This window comes from Ranitomeya imitator, chromosome 7, assembly GCF_032444005.1.
Source record: "Ranitomeya imitator isolate aRanImi1 chromosome 7, aRanImi1.pri, whole genome shotgun sequence".
Classification (NCBI taxonomy): domain Eukaryota; kingdom Metazoa; phylum Chordata; class Amphibia; order Anura; family Dendrobatidae; genus Ranitomeya; species Ranitomeya imitator.
In genome coordinates, this window is record NC_091288.1 from 88,473,561 (window position 1) to 88,490,539 (window position 16,979).

General features: G+C 45.4%; 1 protein-coding gene across 1 annotated transcript in view; it reads right to left on the minus strand.

Annotated features, from left to right (window-relative positions):
* Positions 1–4,400: 4,400 nt before the first annotated feature.
* QNG1 (Q-nucleotide N-glycosylase 1) overlaps positions 4,401–16,979 on the minus strand; it is a 67,163-nt gene continuing 54,584 nt past the window's right edge. Inside the window, exons 4-5 of the mRNA XM_069733610.1 lie at positions 6,146–6,341; positions 4,401–4,778 (exon numbers count right to left, since the gene is read on the minus strand). Of these exons, the coding sequence (XP_069589711.1) occupies positions 4,546–4,778; positions 6,146–6,341 (429 nt within the window). The 3' untranslated portion in view covers positions 4,401–4,545. The remainder of the gene's footprint in view (positions 4,779–6,145; positions 6,342–16,979) is intronic.

Sequence of the window (16,979 nt, forward strand, 5' to 3'; positions counted from 1 at the left end):
AAGTAGTTGTTGAAACAACACTGCATTAGGCCTACAAGTTGGGTCTGGGTTGTAGAGACTGTGTCTGCAGCTCCAAGGTGTTCTCCTGGTTGTCTTTCCTGAGCTTCTATCTTCAGGCTCTTGTTAATACAACACCAAAACCAGATTTTAAGTATTTGAGAAGGATTGGAGAGTTTCAGCTCCAAAAAAATCAATGTGAACACATGCCAACTTAAACTGAGTTTTTTGGAGCAGAAACATGACAAATCCTCTTTATAATTTTACATCTCTATGTTTTGACACTTTTAAGGTTTGACATAGCCATGAAACACGTTGTGGATTGCTACATGTGTACAAGATCAGAACCATTGACAGCCCATAAATACGCCAGATCCACCATCTGTCCATGAGTGCAGCACCATATACACCATCCGTGCATGTGCACAGTGCCTGATCCACTGCCCATGAATGAGCACAGCGCCAGATCCACCGTCAGTACATGAATGCAGCGAAGGAAACACCATCAGTAGATGTATACAGCACAAAGCTTAGTGCAGCGATCAATTGTAATGTCAAGTAAGCCCCATAAACATTTGTATTGCATGAACCTACAATTCCCAGTATCTGCTTAACAATGGTAAGGATGTACTGGGAGTTGTTGTTACCACTAGCGATGAGCGAGTATACTCGATGCTCGGGTTTTCCCAGAGCACGCTCGGGTGGTCTCCGAGTATTTTGTAGTGCTTGGACATTTAGTTTTCATCACCTCAGCTGTATGATTTACGGCGGCTAGCCAGGAATTCCCACATGTATTCAGGCTGTCCAGCAGCCATAAATCATGCAGTTGAGGGGAGAAAACTAAATGTCTGAGCACTACAAAATACTGGGAGACCCGAGCAACAATGCTATTCGCTAATCACTAGTTACCAGTCATCACTAGACTGTGTGCCATACAGGAACCACATTTCTGATGAGACACAGGCAGTATCATAAATAAAGATTTACATCTAGGTACCTTATAGGGGACATCTTCTCTGATTGGAGTTGTTCCCATCCCCTTTGTCTCCATGTATCACAGACACCATGCTCAGAGTTTCTCTCTCCAGATTTCCCTTTTCTCCATCTTCAGCAGCACTGCCCAACACTTGTGCCGTTCAAAATAAAAGGATCATTACAATCCTCCATAAATAATAAAAAAAAATCTCCTATGTTCTGTCCTTGAATAAATATTTGACCCTCAGTGTTTCCTGCACATCATACCTTCCCCCACAATGCCCCTCTCCAAAATACCCCCTCACACTGCCCTTCTCAAGATACTCCCCATACACACTGCCCTTCTGTAAAATACCCACCCCAGACTGCCCTCTGTCCAAAATATCCCCCCACACTGCCATTCTCCAAAATATCCCCCAACAATTCCCCTCTGTATAATATCTCCCCTATACGACCCCTTTCCATGTCCCTCCCACTATACTATGCCCCCTTTCACATTTCCCCCTAATTGCGCCATGTCCCAAATTGCCGCATTATGTGTCCTTGTAGTAACACAACCCTTCTCTCCCCCCGCATCTAAAACAGCAAGACACTTAATCTTCAGTTCCTCCTGGAGCGCTTACCAGTGCCCGATGTCTCTCGGTCGGTGTGGCCCCGGCGTCAGTGCTGCACCTTGGGGCTGACGCACGCTCCACTGCACCTGTCCTGGCATTGCAGTGATCAAAAGCATTCGCACTTGAGAGTAATGAATATGTCTGAACATATAAGAGAGGGAGCTCACACATCCCGGACAGCTCTGCAAGCCGCACAATTCTTCGGTGGGCCGCATGTAGCCCGCGGGCCGTATGTTGTGCAGGCTTGCTTTAGTACAACCTGCTCTCTCAAGGTACGACTGTGTAGCTTGCATGGCCCAAGTCTGCATAAAATAACTGTTCAAACCAAGCAGTGCACTTTATAGTAATAAAAATACGGTGGTCCCGTATCAAATCTATTACAGGTTTTCCAGAAATTGTTCTTTATTCAGATACGCTAATGAGGTGCTCTCGTCACCCTCGGTGTGACCGAGAAATGCAGGGCACCTTCCCACCTACTTGTTTTAGATCTATCTCCACCCCCTCTTCCTTCATTGACAGCGCCGGCTCTACAGGATCCAGAAGACGGTGAAGACAGATGGGAAACAAATTGGAGAGAAGGGGAATTGAATTGCTCTGCCGCGCCAAAAGCGCACCAAGAGCCACATTAGCACATTTGATTAAAGTAGCAACAATTTTGAATACTAAAAGTACCAGTACTATTTCTATCACACCATACAAAGTGCAGTGCTTGGTTTGAACAGTCATTTTGTGCTGAAAAACGATTCCCTTTAAGTATTGTATTACTTTATAAAGTTTCCTGCACAGCATCTAGGGTAACATATAGATGTAATATAGTTCTAGGACTATAGTCACACATCCACGATTGTATTTATTTATTTTTAAATCTTCCTTGTAGTTTAGGCTGTTTTATTATAAAATATATAAAATATGTATGGATTTATCACATTCACACACAAAAAAAAACATTATAAATCTGCAATATTGATTTTATTCAGTCTACCCACTACAATTCAGTACAAAATTGCCAGATTACAAGAAAAATACACAAAAAAAATCCCAAGAACAGTTAAACAGAGAACAGGGCAATGGTAAAGGCGGCACAAGTCAGGTAGAATCAAGTCTTGTTATATATAGTGATGGAAGATATAAAAAAGGCTTGTAGTAAACTAATCAGGGCCGGTCCCTGGGAAAACAATCTCTGTCTCACTTAGACCTCATGCAGAAGGCTGATCTCAGGTCTCTGTTACACAGATGAATGAAGCCCCCATAGCCGGCTTTGGTCCCATTCTGTCCCTCTGTGTGGCTCCTATTTTTATACAGAGACACAGAACGGATTTTAGCTACTGATGAAAATCTGTAATGAAATAAAAGGTTTGGCACACTCCATTGTATGCCATATTGCACATGGCACAACAGGACACTACAGACTGGAGAGGAGAGATTCAAGTCATCACACCTGGAAATGATGCTTTAGGTGTAAAAGAGCCATACACTGATGAAAACAGATCTTGCTGCGGTATGAATCCTCATTTGGTGTAAGCACTGTGGTACAGAGACCCTCCGTGTGTTAAATACAAACAATGCCGGCCCTAGGGGGCGCCACATGTGCAGTTCGTACTGTGACCGCCGAGGCATTCCTAGACTTTTATGGCCTAGATACCCAGAACTGGCACCATAATCCCACACTTGGTGCCCAAACCTAAAGAAGGGGTAAAGGATACAGCTACAGCCCCTAGTCTACATCTACTGACTGGACAGTATAGTTGTCACCTATATCATTAATACAATCTCAGAGCCCAAATGGTTGTGCACAGCAGTTTACGTGCAAATCGTTGATACATTACAAAGGCTGAAACAATGGACCCCTAAACATATATTTTGGTGGGTGAGCGGAATCTCTAATTTTCTTATGTCCCAATAGATCTCGAGCTACATGTCAGCTTGGAATACATACTCTTTTGCTGCTACCCATATTTAAAGGGAACCTGTCACCCCGTTTTTTCAGTATGAGATAAAAAATACTGTTAAATAGGGCCTGAGCTGTGCGTTACAATAGTGTATTTTGTGTACCCTGATTCCCCACCTATGGTGCCGAAATACCTTACCAAAGTCGCCGTTTTCGCCTGTCAATCAGGCTGGTCTGGTCATATGGGCGTGGTGACATCGCTGTTTCTTCCCCCAGATCTTGCATATCTTTCCGTTGGTGGCGTAGTGGTTTGCGCATGCCCAACTGCTGAATCCACTGCGCAGGTGAAGAAAAAATGCGCGATCGGTGCTATTTCCCTGGTGATCGGTGGGGGCGGCCATCTTCCTGAGGCCACGCGTGCGCAGATGGAGTCCTCTGCTGCCCGGGGCTTCAGGAAAATGGCCGCGGGATGCCGCGCGTGCGCAGATGGAGATCGCGGTGGCCATTTTCCTGAAGCCGAGTTCGCATCTCGGCTTCAGGAAAATGGCCACCGCGATCTCCATCTGTGCACGCGCGGCATCCCGCGGCCATTTTCCTGAAGCCCCGGGCAGCAGAGGACTCCATCTGCGCACGCGTGGCCTCAGGAAGATGGCCGCCCCCACCGATCACCAGGGAAATAGCGCCGGTCGCGCATTTTTTCTTCACCTGCGCAGTGGATTCAGCAGTTGGGCATGCGCAAACCACTACGCCACCAACGGAAAGATATGCAAGATCTGGGGGAAGAAACAGCGATGTCACCACGCCCATATGACCAGACCAGCCTGATTGACAGGCGAAAACGGCGACTTTGGTAAGGTATTTCGGCACCATAGGTGGGGAATCAGGGTACACAAAATACACTATTGTAACGCACAGCTCAGGCCCTATTTAACAGTATTTTTTATCTCATACTGAAAAAACGGGGTGACAGGTTCCCTTTAAGTTGCAAACAGGTATCACATCAATTAAGAAGTGCATCGCTGCAGGCTGATTAAGTGCTACATTTAGTTAGCGGCATCTTTCTGCAACGGGTTAATAGTAGATACACCTAACCCTGTGGAAAGGAACTTCCTTAATTTCTTCCCGATAATCCCGGGCATAATCCCAGAGGAAATGATCAATCAAGACGGGATTAATTTCATTGCTCATCTTCTCTCCATTCTTCTGAAACAACTCGCATAGGTGGTCACAGACCAGTTCCACAGCCCAGATTGAACAACCCCGGATCTCCATCTCTTCACGATCTCCATTTCTGAAAAGCCAACCTAGAAACAAATTAGAATATATTTAAGTATGACTATTTTGACCTACTAACACGACTTGTGTTCTCACACATAAACCATTACTACTGGTAATAGGCAGTGAATCTCAGCAATCTGCCACATGCATACCAGGTAATTGGGTACTATCCAGTTTGGTTATTCTGGCTTTGGTCACCTATTATTCCTGCTATTTTAGCATCTACAAAAGTTTTAAATTATAGCCTCCAATTATACAATTGTTTTTAGCATCACAATCCAGAAGCAATCATTTAGTCAATGACAGGAGGCACTGGATACAGCCTTCAATATTTTGTGGCTATAATTTACTTTGTGTATATTTTTGGGAAAACTGATATCCAAGAGTTTTCTATAGTTAGATTGGAGAGTCAGACTACAGAGTTTATTTGTAGTCTGTTACCATGGTGATGTTTGTATAGGAGCTATGGAAATGAGAATTCTGGTCAAGTCTACTGCGAGGCTGCTTGGATGTCAACAATACCTTGGTTCACTGTTGTGAATTCTGTGGCTGAGTTCACTTCTGTGGTCACAAGTGGTATTGCAGTCTCTGGGCTTCCTCCCTCAGGTGTTTTGGTGAGCTCGTTGGCTGCCTTGCTATTTAGCTCCACCTGAGTCTGTCTTCCTTGCTCCTTGTCAATGTTCCAGTGTTGGATCTGAGCTACTGCATCTTTCCTTGGGCCTGCTGCTCTGCTAGATAAGTGCTTCTAGTTTGTTTTCTGTTTTTTTTCTGTCCAGCTTGCTATTGTCTTTTGCTGGAAGCTCTGAGAAGCAGAGGGGTGCACCGCCGTGCTGTTAGTTCGGCACGGTGGGTCTTTTTGCCCCTTTGCGTGGTTTTCGTTTTAGGGTTTTTTGTAGACTGCATAGTTCTCTTTGCTATCCTCGCTCTGTCTAGAATATCGGGCCTCACTTTGCTGAATCTATTTCATTCCTACGTTAGTCTTTTCATCTTGCTAACAGTCATTATATGTGGGGGGCTGCCTGTTCCTTTGGGGTGTTTCTCTGAGGTAAGTCAGGCTTGTATTTCTATCTTCAGGCTAGTCAGCTCCTCAGGCAGTGCCGAGTTGCATAGGTAGTTGTTAGGCGCAATCCACTGCTGCTTATAGTTGTGTGAGGATAGATCAGGTACTGCAGTCTACAGAGATTCCACGTCTCAGAGCTCGTCCTATTGTTTTTGGTTATTGCCAGATCTCTGTATGTGCGCTGATTACTGCACGCTGTGTTGCCTGATTGCCAGCCATAACAGTTCACCCTTGTGTTTGCCTGCCTTTTACTGGCATACATAAATAAGAAAATATAAATTTAGCGAAATCTAAGTAAGCAAGTTTTCATTGCAGGAAATACATTATACCAACCCTCCTTCAGCTTTTTAAGTAGATCTTCTGAATATCTCATAGTGCCAAAATGGACAAGAGCTTGAGGAATCCTGTAGTCAGCGAACATGGTTATTTTATCAATGTCATGGAAGCAGCCATCATTTTGTCCTTCTAACACTCCCCAGGTGTCTCCTACAAGAATCTGGGCACGCTTGTAGAAGGCTACCTTCTGACCCTAGAATTGGAAAAGGACATCAGGGAAAAAAGAAAAAACAAAACACAGAACAACTTTGTATTGGGCATTAACTGCATAAATTGACCTGTTATGCTGACATACATATTATATGAGCAAAAAAATAGGAAAATCATCATAATTTCTAATGCTGATAAGGTTATCAGCAATAGTACAATCTGTAGCGAGAGTAAAACTTTGACATTAAACCAATGAGAAAGCGTTAATTACCTCAGGTGCTAAGCAATAAAAAGATGAAAGATTACCGACAGGATTACAACACCAATGGCAGCAGAGCATAGTTAAACTTGTGTAGTTGTAGTAATTTGGCCTAGGTCGACAGAGGAGTTTTATCAAAGAAAGCTTTCTCCCACTGGTTTCATAAGCCTCTGCAGGCTTTGATTACTGCACCTGGCTGGCTCTGCATATAAACAAGCTAGGTGTTCATATAAGGCAGTCAGCTCAGGGAGGCTGACCAGACTGGATGTGTCTTGGAGCTGAAGAGAGACAGGCCAGAAATCTCTGCACAGGCCATGTGCAGAGAACCAAAAGTATCAGTGGTTGCTATGGAAAATAACTATTTTGCTTTTGGCTATCTCAGCCGTGTATGAGTAGCCTGGGTCTGTTCGGTTTATTTAGCACCTGGACAAGGCTATAGATTTAGGTTATGTGCACACATTGCAGATTTGCCTGCAGAATTTTCTGCACAGAATCTGCATCTCTTGCCAGGAAACGTGGGTAAAAATCCACGCGGATTTGATGCAGATTTTCATGCGTTTTTTCCATGCAGATTTGCATGCATTTGTAACCTAAATATTGAACAAAAAATAAAAACTGTGATGTCATTTCTTGTCCAACCTCTTCATACTCCATTGAAGAATGTTTACACACACAGAAAGATAGATGGATAGATATGAGAGGTAGATAGATGATAATAGATAGGTAGATAGATAATAGATATATCTATAAATAGATAGATAGAACCAAGCCCGATGTTTAGTAATAAACATAATAAAATCGTACATAAAGAGTTAAATAAAGACACAAACATACACAAAATCTGCAGGGTCCCACTTGCGAGAAACTCGCCCAAGTCTCGCAACTCAATACCCGGCACTGCCGCCAGCACTCGGTACCGAAGCGTTCAGCTGCATAGAAAAACATGCAGCATCACTCTCAGGTCCCGACGGCAGTGCCAGGTATTGATGCAAGAGACTTGTGCAAGTTTCTCACAAATGTGAGCCCGGCCTTAAACGCAGTAGCTGTTTAATTTATAAAACAAAAATTGAAAAAAAAAAATGGTGTGGGCTTCCGCGCAACTTTCTGCGCCAGAAAGGGAAAGCCAGCGACTGGGGGCCGATGTTTATAGCTTGGGAAGGGGTTAATACCTATGGATCCTCCCAGGCTATGAATATCAGTCTGCAGCTGTATAATTTAGTCCTTACTGGCTGTTAAAAAAGGGGGACCCCCCCCCCCCCCCCAAAAAAAAACAAAAAAAACAAAAAAAAAAAAAACGTGGGGTTCCCTATAATTAATAGCCAGAAAAGGCTAATCAGCAGCTGTGGGCTGATATTCATGGCCTGGGAAGGGACCCTGGATATTGCCCCCCGGCTACAAACACCAGCACTCAGCTGCCCCAGAAATGGCGCACCTGTGAGATGCGCCAATTCCGGTATTTAGCCTCTCTCTTTAAACTACCCTGTAGCGGTAGCATATGGAGTAATATGGGGTTAATGTCACCTTTGAATTGTAAAGTGACATCAAGCCGGCTTAGTAATGGAGAGGCGTCAATAAGACACCTATCCATTACTAATCCTATAGTTGATAATGGGTTAAATAAACACACACATGCAGAATAAAGTATTTTAACCCCTTTCTGACATCGGACGTACTATCCCGTCGAGGTGGGGTGGGCCCCTATGACCACGGACGGGATAGTACGTCCAGCGCGATCGGCGGCGCTCACGGGGGGAGCGCGGCCGATCGCGGCCGGGTGTCAGCTGCCTATCGCAGCTGACATCCGGCACTATGTGCCAGGAGCGGTCACGGACCGCCCCCGGCACATTAACCCCTGGCACACCGCGATCAAAGATGATCGCGATGTGCCGGCGGTGCAGGGAAGCATCGCGCAGGGAGGGGGCTCCCTGCGGGCTTCCCTGAGCCCCCCGCAGCAACGCGATGTGATCGCGTTGCTGCGAGGGTCTTACCTCCCTCCCTGCCTGCTCCAGACCCAGATCCAAGATGGCCGCGGATCCGAGTCCTGCAGGGAGGGAGGTGGCTTCACAGAGCCTGCTCAGAGCAGGCACTGTGAAGGTTGTACTGCTCTAAGTGAGATCAGTAATCTGACAGAGTGCTGTGCACACTGTCAGATCACCGATCTGTGATGTCCCCCCCTGGCACAAAGTAAAAAAGTAAAAAACATTTTTTCCAAATGTGTAAAAAAAATAAAAAAAAATATTCCTAAATAATGAAAAAAAATATATATATATTATTCCCATAAATACATTTCTTTATCTAAATAAATAAATAAAAACAATAAAAGTACATATATTTAGTATCGCCGCGTCCGTAACGGCCCGACCTATAAAACTGGCCCACTAGTTAACCCCTTCAGTAAACACCGTAAGAAAAAAAAAAAGAAGAGGCAAAAAATAGTTTTTATCGTATAAAAGCGCCAAAACCTAAAAAAATGATACAAATGAGGTGTCGCTGTAATCGTACTGACCCGAAGAATAAAACTGCTTTATCAATTTTACCAAACGAGGAACGGTATAAACGCCTCCGCCAAAAGAAATTCATGAATAGCTGGTTTTTGGTCATTCTGCCTCACAAAAATCGGAATAAAAAGCGATCAAAAAATGTTACGTGCCCGAAAATGTTACCAATAAAAACGTCAACTCGTCCCTCAAAAAACAAGACCTCACATGACTCTGTGGACCAAAATATGGAAAAATTATAGCTCTCAAAATGTGGTAATGCAAAAAATATGTTTTGCAATAAAAAGCTTCTTTCAGTGTGTGACAGCTGCCAATCATAAAAATCAGCTAAAAAACCCGCTATAAAAGTAAATCAAACCCCCCTTCATCACCCCCTTAGTTAGGGAAAAATTAAAAAAATGTATTTTTTTCCCATTAGGGTTAGGGCTACAGTTTGGGTTGGGGCTAAAGTTACAGTTAGGGTTTAGATTACATTTACAGTTGGGAATAGGGTTGGGATTAGGGGTGTGTCAGGGTTAGAGGTGTGGTTAGGGTTACCGTTGGAATTAGGGTTAGGGGTGTGTTTGGATTAGGGTTTCAGTTATAATTTGGGGGTTTCCACTGTTTAGGCACATCAGGGGCTCTCCAAACGCGACATGGCGTCCGATCTCAATTCCAGCCAATTCTGCGTTGAAAAAGTAAAACAGTGCTTCTTCCCTTCCGAGCTCTCCCGTGTGCCCAAACAGGGGTTTACCCCAACATATGGGGTATCAGCGTACTCAGGACAAATAGGACAACTGTTGGGGTCCAATTTCTCCTGTTACCCTTGGGAAAATACAAAACTGGGGGCTAAAAAATAATTTTTGTGGGAAAAAAAAAGGATTTTTTATTTTTACGGCTCTGCGTTATAAACTGTAGTGAAACACTTGGGGGTTCAAAGTTCTCACAACACATCTAGATAAGTTCCCTGGGGGGTCTAGTTTCCAATATGGGGTCACTTGTGGGGGGTTTCAATGTTTAGGCACATCAGTGGCTCTCCAAACGCAACATGGCGTCCCATTTCAATTCCTGTCAATTTTGCATTGAAAAGTCAAACGGCGCTCCTTCCCTTCCGAGCTCTCCCATTCGCCCAAACAGTGGTTTACCCCCACATATGGGGTATCAGCGTACTCAGGACAAATTGTACAACAACTTTTGGGGTCCAATTTCTTCTCTTACCCTTGGAAAAATAAAAAATTGGGGGCGAAAATATAATTTTTGTGAAAAAATATGATTTTTTTATTTTTACGGTTCTACATTATAAACTTCTGTGAAGCACTTGGTGGGTCAAAGTGCTCACCACACCTCTAGATAAGTTCCTTAGGGGGTCTACTTTCCAAAATGGTGTCACTTGTGGGGGGTTTCAATGTTTAGGCACATCAGGGGCCCTCCAAACGAAACATGGCGTCCCATCTCAATTCCAGTCAATTTTGCATTGAAAACTCAAATGGCGCTCCTTCGCTTCCTAGCTGTGCCATGCGCCCAAACAGTGGTTTACCCCCACATGTGGGGTATTGGCGTACTCAGGACAAATTGTACAACAATGTTTGGGGTCCATTTTCTCCTGTTACCCTTGGTAAAATAAAACAAATTGGAGCTGAATTAAATTTTTTGTGAAAAAAAGTTAATGTTCATTTTAATTTAAACATTCAAAAAATTCCTGTGAAGCACCAGAAGGGTTAATAAAGTTCTTGAATGTGTTTTTCAGCACCTTGAGGGGTGTAGTTTTTAGAATGGTGTCACACTTGGGTATTTTCTATCATATAGACCCCTCAAAATGACTTCAAATGAGATGTGGTCCCTAAAAAAAAAAACGGTGTTGTAGAAATGAGAAATTGCTGGTCAACTTTTCACCCTTATAACTCCCTAACAAAAAAAAATTTTGGTTCCAAAATTGTGCTGATGTAAAGTAGACATGTGGGAAATGTTACTTATTAAGTATTTTGTGTGACATATCTCTGTGATTTAATTGCATAAAAATTCAAAGTTGGAAATTTGCAAAATTGTCATAATTTTCGCCAAATTTCCGTTTTTTTCACAAATAAACGCAGGTACTATCAAAGAATTTTTACCATTGTCATGAAGTACAATATGTCACGAGAAAATGTCAGATTCACTGGGATCCGTTGAAGCGTTCCAGAGTTATAACCTCATAAAGAGACAGTGGTCAGAATTGTAAAAATTGGCCCGGTTATTAACGTGCAAACCACCCTTGGGGGTAAAGGGGTTAATGAAATAAAACACCATACAGTTTTGCCATCTTTATTTTTCTGCCAATCCATGCGACACCCTCGATCGCCTGAAAAAGGAAAAAATAATAAACCAACACAACTACTCCCTGGTCCGACGCAGTCCATTAAATAACGAGTGTCCCACGATGATTTCCCGTATAGAGCTGTCACGTCAGGAGATGTGACAGCTCTATAGGCCGCCAGTGGGACACTTACAGGAGACAATGGCTCCTGCACAGTTATCACTGAGGGTTCAATGGCCTCTCACTTTACGGCAGTGCTGCATGAGAATTTTCCCACGCAGCAGTGCCACAAGTGACAGCATGCACTCATAGTGGCGGAGGGATACAGTGCGGAAGCATACCTTCCGTCATTGTATCCCGGAGCCCCTGGAGAGCGGTCGCATTTGCTGATGTGACAGCTCTCCAAGGGAGATCATCATGGGACACTCGTTATTATTACATGGATTACATCGGATCAGGGAGCATACTGTTGGTTTATTATTTTTCTTTTTTTTTTTAATTTTTTTTTTTTACAGGTGATCAAGAGCTTTGAGGATTAGCTATATGGCGAGTATATACTGTACGTTGTATGTACTGTATGTCTATATGTGTATATGTTTTTTTCTTTTTTACACTTGAACATAGTAGCCGGATGATGGGACTACTACTGTCCCATCATCCGGCTACCTGCCACTGTAGCAGGCATAGCCGGATGGGACTAGTAGTCCCATCGGACGATTCCTGACACACATACAGCAACGCACATACACACACAGCCCCTCACACCCACGCACACAGATACACATACAAACACCTGCACATCATCTCCGCCAACACACTCTTGCCCCTCCCGATCTGCAGCGTTTCTCGCATGCACATCCGCAGCAAAACTGCAGATGTTTTTTAAACCTCCGGTTTTGCTGCGGATTGGCCTGACACAATGGAAGTCAATGGGTGCAGAAACGCTGCAGATCTGCAAAAAGCATTAACATGCTGCGGGAAATAAAACGCTGCAATTCCACGTGTTTTTTTCCGCAGCATGTGCACACCAAATGTCAATTTCACATAGACTAATATTGCTTGTGCACTACACTGCGGATTTGAAGCACTTCCAAAAATGCTGCGGATCCGCATCAAAATCCCTAACGTGTGCACATAGCCTTAGGAGTTTGTTTTGGTGCCGTACACCGTGTGTAATGCAATAAAAACCTGCATGTGTTTGAACCAAAACTGTAGTGCTTGTGTGAATGCTACCTAAGGCCGAATGCCTACCAGAGAGAGTGAATACCTACAAGTAGTGGACGTAATGCGGGTGTAAAGTCCCAGAGAGCACAGGCGATTGCAATGTAAAGATTGAATGTCCTCAGTAATGTGGAGCTGCAGAATTGTAAAAACAGTCTGAAATCATGGAGGAGCTTACTAAGCAGTTAGTACAGGTGCAGCAGATCCAGAAGCAGCACCAGCAGACCCAACAAACTCCCGATCCAGCAGCATCAACAGCAGGAGTTAAAGCACTAGCAGCAGCAGCAACAGTTTCAGCAACCACAGAAGCAGCAGTTACAGCAGCTGATCATTATCCTGGCAGAAACTGTCCAGGCCTGGGAGATGGCATAATCACCCACCAGCCAAACTGAAGGTATCCGGGTGAGGTAAACTGTAGGAAAGGCGTTCCAGAATATGACTCTGGAAGATGACATTGAGGCTTTGAGAGTGTGGCAGACAGAGAGAAACTGCCCCCAGAGCAATGGGCAGAGGTCCTGGCTCCATACATTATGGGGGGAACAGCAGACAGACAGCATATTACGACCTTGCCATACACGATGCCAAGGAGTATGACAAGCTGAAGGTGGAGATTATGGCACGTTTCAGCATCACCCTGGCAGTCTGAGCACAAGGGGTGCACCTCTAGAGCTACCAAACAGACAAGCCTCCCCTGTCCTAGATGTTCGACCCGTTACACCTTGGGGAAAAATGGCTGCAGTCAGAGACCTGCTCTCCAGCACAGATGGTGGAAAGAGTAGTAGTAAACCGATTTATCCACTCACTACTGAAATCCAAGAAAAGCTGGGTTGCCCAAGGCGATCCAAAGAATACAAATGTCGCCCAATGAATGGCTCAGAGAAAAAGATTTTACGGTGAGTCCACAAAAATCCCTATTTCTCCTTCGCCTCATTGGGTGACACAGACCGTGGGACGTCCCAAAGCAATCCCTGGGTGGGTACAACATCAGATCAGGCCCTGTGTAACCGCTACTTACAAGAGCGCCACCGTGGCCTGCAGAGTCGGCCTCCCCAGACTCACATCTGCGGAAGTCTGAGAATTATAGTGCTTCAAGACTGCGTACTGGACGAACCCGCAACCTTGCAGGCGTGCTTTACCGACGCCTGGTGCCAAGAGCCCAAGAAACCTCGATCGACAGAGTGGAGTTAGGCTGACGTCTAACCCGGAAGGACTGTTGGATGGTGTAACCAATCCATCACGCTAACATGGCCGATGAAATGGCTAAACCCTTCCTGTAACCATCAGGAAGCCTTCCTCTGACCGTCAGGAAGCCCAAATAAAGGTGTCCAACCTTCGGATGGACGCCGTGCACAATACGTACCTACTCAGAGCACTCACTTCTTCCGGAATATGGAGAACCCATCCCTCCCGTTTTATGGACTGGTGCCGAAAGAGATGAGGGAAGAACGATGCCCTCGTAACATTGGGACTACAATACCACCATGGTAACAAGGGATGGGGATGGCCTGAGGACAACCTTGCATTGATGGTAATAAGGAAAAAAGTCTGTAAGAACAAAGCGTCTAGCTCCGAAGACTTGTCAGGATGACGAGATCGCAGAGAAAAAAGGGGCGACCTTCCCTGATAGTAAAGTCTGTCCGTATCAAAAAAAGGAGTCTACTGTAAGACTCCCCGGACCATTTTTTTTTTCTTTTTTTTTTCGGGCATGCACAGTTTGCGCTGCCCTTCAAACTTACAGCGCAGGCGCCGGGGACGTTCATGAAGGAAATGGAGGAGGTGCCAGGAGGCCCTGAGTGATGGCTGGGAGAAGTTTGTGTCAGGGGGGAAGACATGCCCCCCTGACAAAATAGAGGTATGGAGGGACAAATTACAAAAACGATTATTTCAGCGTTGGCAGGGACACCAACTAAAAGAGCCACCTTGACAGAATGCAGCATTAGTGCAGCACAAGGTGACAGGTTCCCTTTAAGGTCCCAAAGATCTAGTGGTATGTGAAAGGGAAGGACCACATGTGAAAACTCCCTGCGAGAAAGTCCCTACTTGCAGTTTTGTTGTAATAAGTCGGAAAAAGTACTAGCTCCGCAAACAAAAAACCTAACGTGTTCCGTGCGGATCTCCCAGGACCACTGGGGGCCTTCTTGCTTCCAAACGACTCTCGGAAGTAGGGGAAGGGGGGGGGTTATGGAAACTGGTACCACGGAAGAATCAGAGCATTCACTGCAATGGCTTTTGGATCTTGAGGCCGAACCATGAACACGAGTACATTGGTGTTCAGTCTGGACGCCATCTGATCTACATCTGGAGTGCCCCAGTGAAGACAGATCTGATGGAACACTTCTGGGAGAAGTTCCCACTCACTTGAGGCAGGACCCTGATGGCTGAGGAAGTCTGCCGCCCAGAGATCTACTCCTAGGATGTGTACTGCCGAGATCACCGAATGACAGATCTTGGCCCATCAGAGAATGTGAGGTACCTCGTCCATGCTGCCTGACCGATGGTACATGCTAGATTATTGATGTATGGCACAGCCGTGGCATTATCCAATTGAATTCGGATGCGGTGACCCGCCAGAAGGCAGACGACCTGCTGTAGGACTAGCCGTATCGTTCAGATCCCCAGAACAAAAATCGGGAGAAGAAGGCTGGCATCGGTAGTCACTAATAATCATTGAACCGGAAGGAACTCAAAAAGGGTATCTGCTGGGCTGGAAAAGAGGAAAAACCTGTCTAGATGAAGCTGCCAGCCCAGGAGAGAGAGGGTATAGCAATTGATATAGACGACTCAGCGTTGTTCTGGAAGAGCGGCTAGAAGGTCAATCGGATAGGGCAGGACAACCACGCCTCTATGGTGCAAGAGGAACATGACAGCTGCCATGACCCTTGCGAACACTCAGTGCGGTAGCAAGGCCGAAGGACAAGGTCATGACTTGAAAATGTTCTTTGCGAATGGAAAAGTGAAGGAATTTTTGAAGAGGGGGAAAATAGGAATGTGAAGGTAAGCATCGCGAATGTTGGTGGATGCCAGAAAATCCACCCTTTTTCCATTGAAGTAATGGCTGAGCGGAGTAACTTCATCAGAAGAAGGAGAACCATGTCCAGCTTGGTAAAAGTTTGAGGTCCAGGATTGGTCTTACTTTTCGGTCCCCCTTTATGGAACCAAGATCCCTTAGATCTAGACCGTCCTGGACAATTCTTCCACTGCTGGTTGGGTCAATAGGAAACATGCAATCCTAGGGAGTGATGTCAGAGGCTTTTTGAACGCAGAGTATGCTTCCATACTCTGAGCTATAATGCCCTTCTGGGTGTAATGCCATTTGCTGCTGACAGCGCCGCGCAACTAGCTGCATCCGAGAGGCGTGAACAAGCTAGTCTCCCGCTCAAGAAATTTTGATTGAACAGCTGTACGGTCTTCACGAAAAGGTTACTGATGTGAATCAAAGTAGTTAAGGTCTCCGACCCGGAGACCACTGCTCGAGCAACCCATGCGGTGGCTAAGGAAGGGTAGAGCACTCAACCCGAGGCTGCAAGACGGACCGAACCAGATTTGCTATCTGACAGTCTGTTGTAATTTTAATTGATGACCCATCGAGCAGGAATACTGGTAGACAAACCACAGGAGGCTCTACAGGGAAGTGGAGAGGGATCGTCCGCATTCTTGCATCATCTGCTAAATAGTGGAGATGCAGAAGGGGGTGCTTGGACGCCAAAAAAAGGGTACCACTGTACATCCACAGAGTTCAGGTCACCGGGTGGACAGGGCTGGTTCCGGTGTTAGGCCTGGCTGCAGAAGAGTATACATGGAGACGGCACTACATGTGCTCGTCTATTGATGGCGTGGGGGGAATCGGTGCCCTTTAAAAGGACCCGTCGCCCCTAAGAATCAGACCAGGCATGGCATCCCACGTCGTAGGGGGGTATATGTGGAGGTGACACCCCACGTGTTTGCATATTGGCTAAAAAAAAAGGATACCGCGCTTGCAGAGGCTTCTGTCCAGTGGATCGCTTATCCGGACGCTCCCTGTCCGGGTGAATGACAAATGCTCGGCGAGGGAGTTTAGTCTCCTTATGAGGGACACTCCGTGATCTAAAGTAGAACCGTAGCCCTCATGAATCAACAGAGATTGGTTGATGATATAAATAGGCGAATCCATCCTTTTCTGAAGCTCTGGTAAGTCCAGATCCAGGGCAGTATCCGATCAATATCAGAGTCTTGTTCTCAGGAAATCATTGGTGAGGGAGATCAGGAAGTGAAGCTTCCATTTTCTAGACGCCTGTACATTTCTAGAATACTTGCGGCCCCTGCTAGCGGACGGCTCCCATGTTGGAGAGGAACCATATATATAGGTCCTGCAAGCACTCAGAGTCACAGAGGGTTCACGGAGGGATTCAATCTCTTGATCAGAGAAGCCATGGGATGTGGCCGTGATGAAGC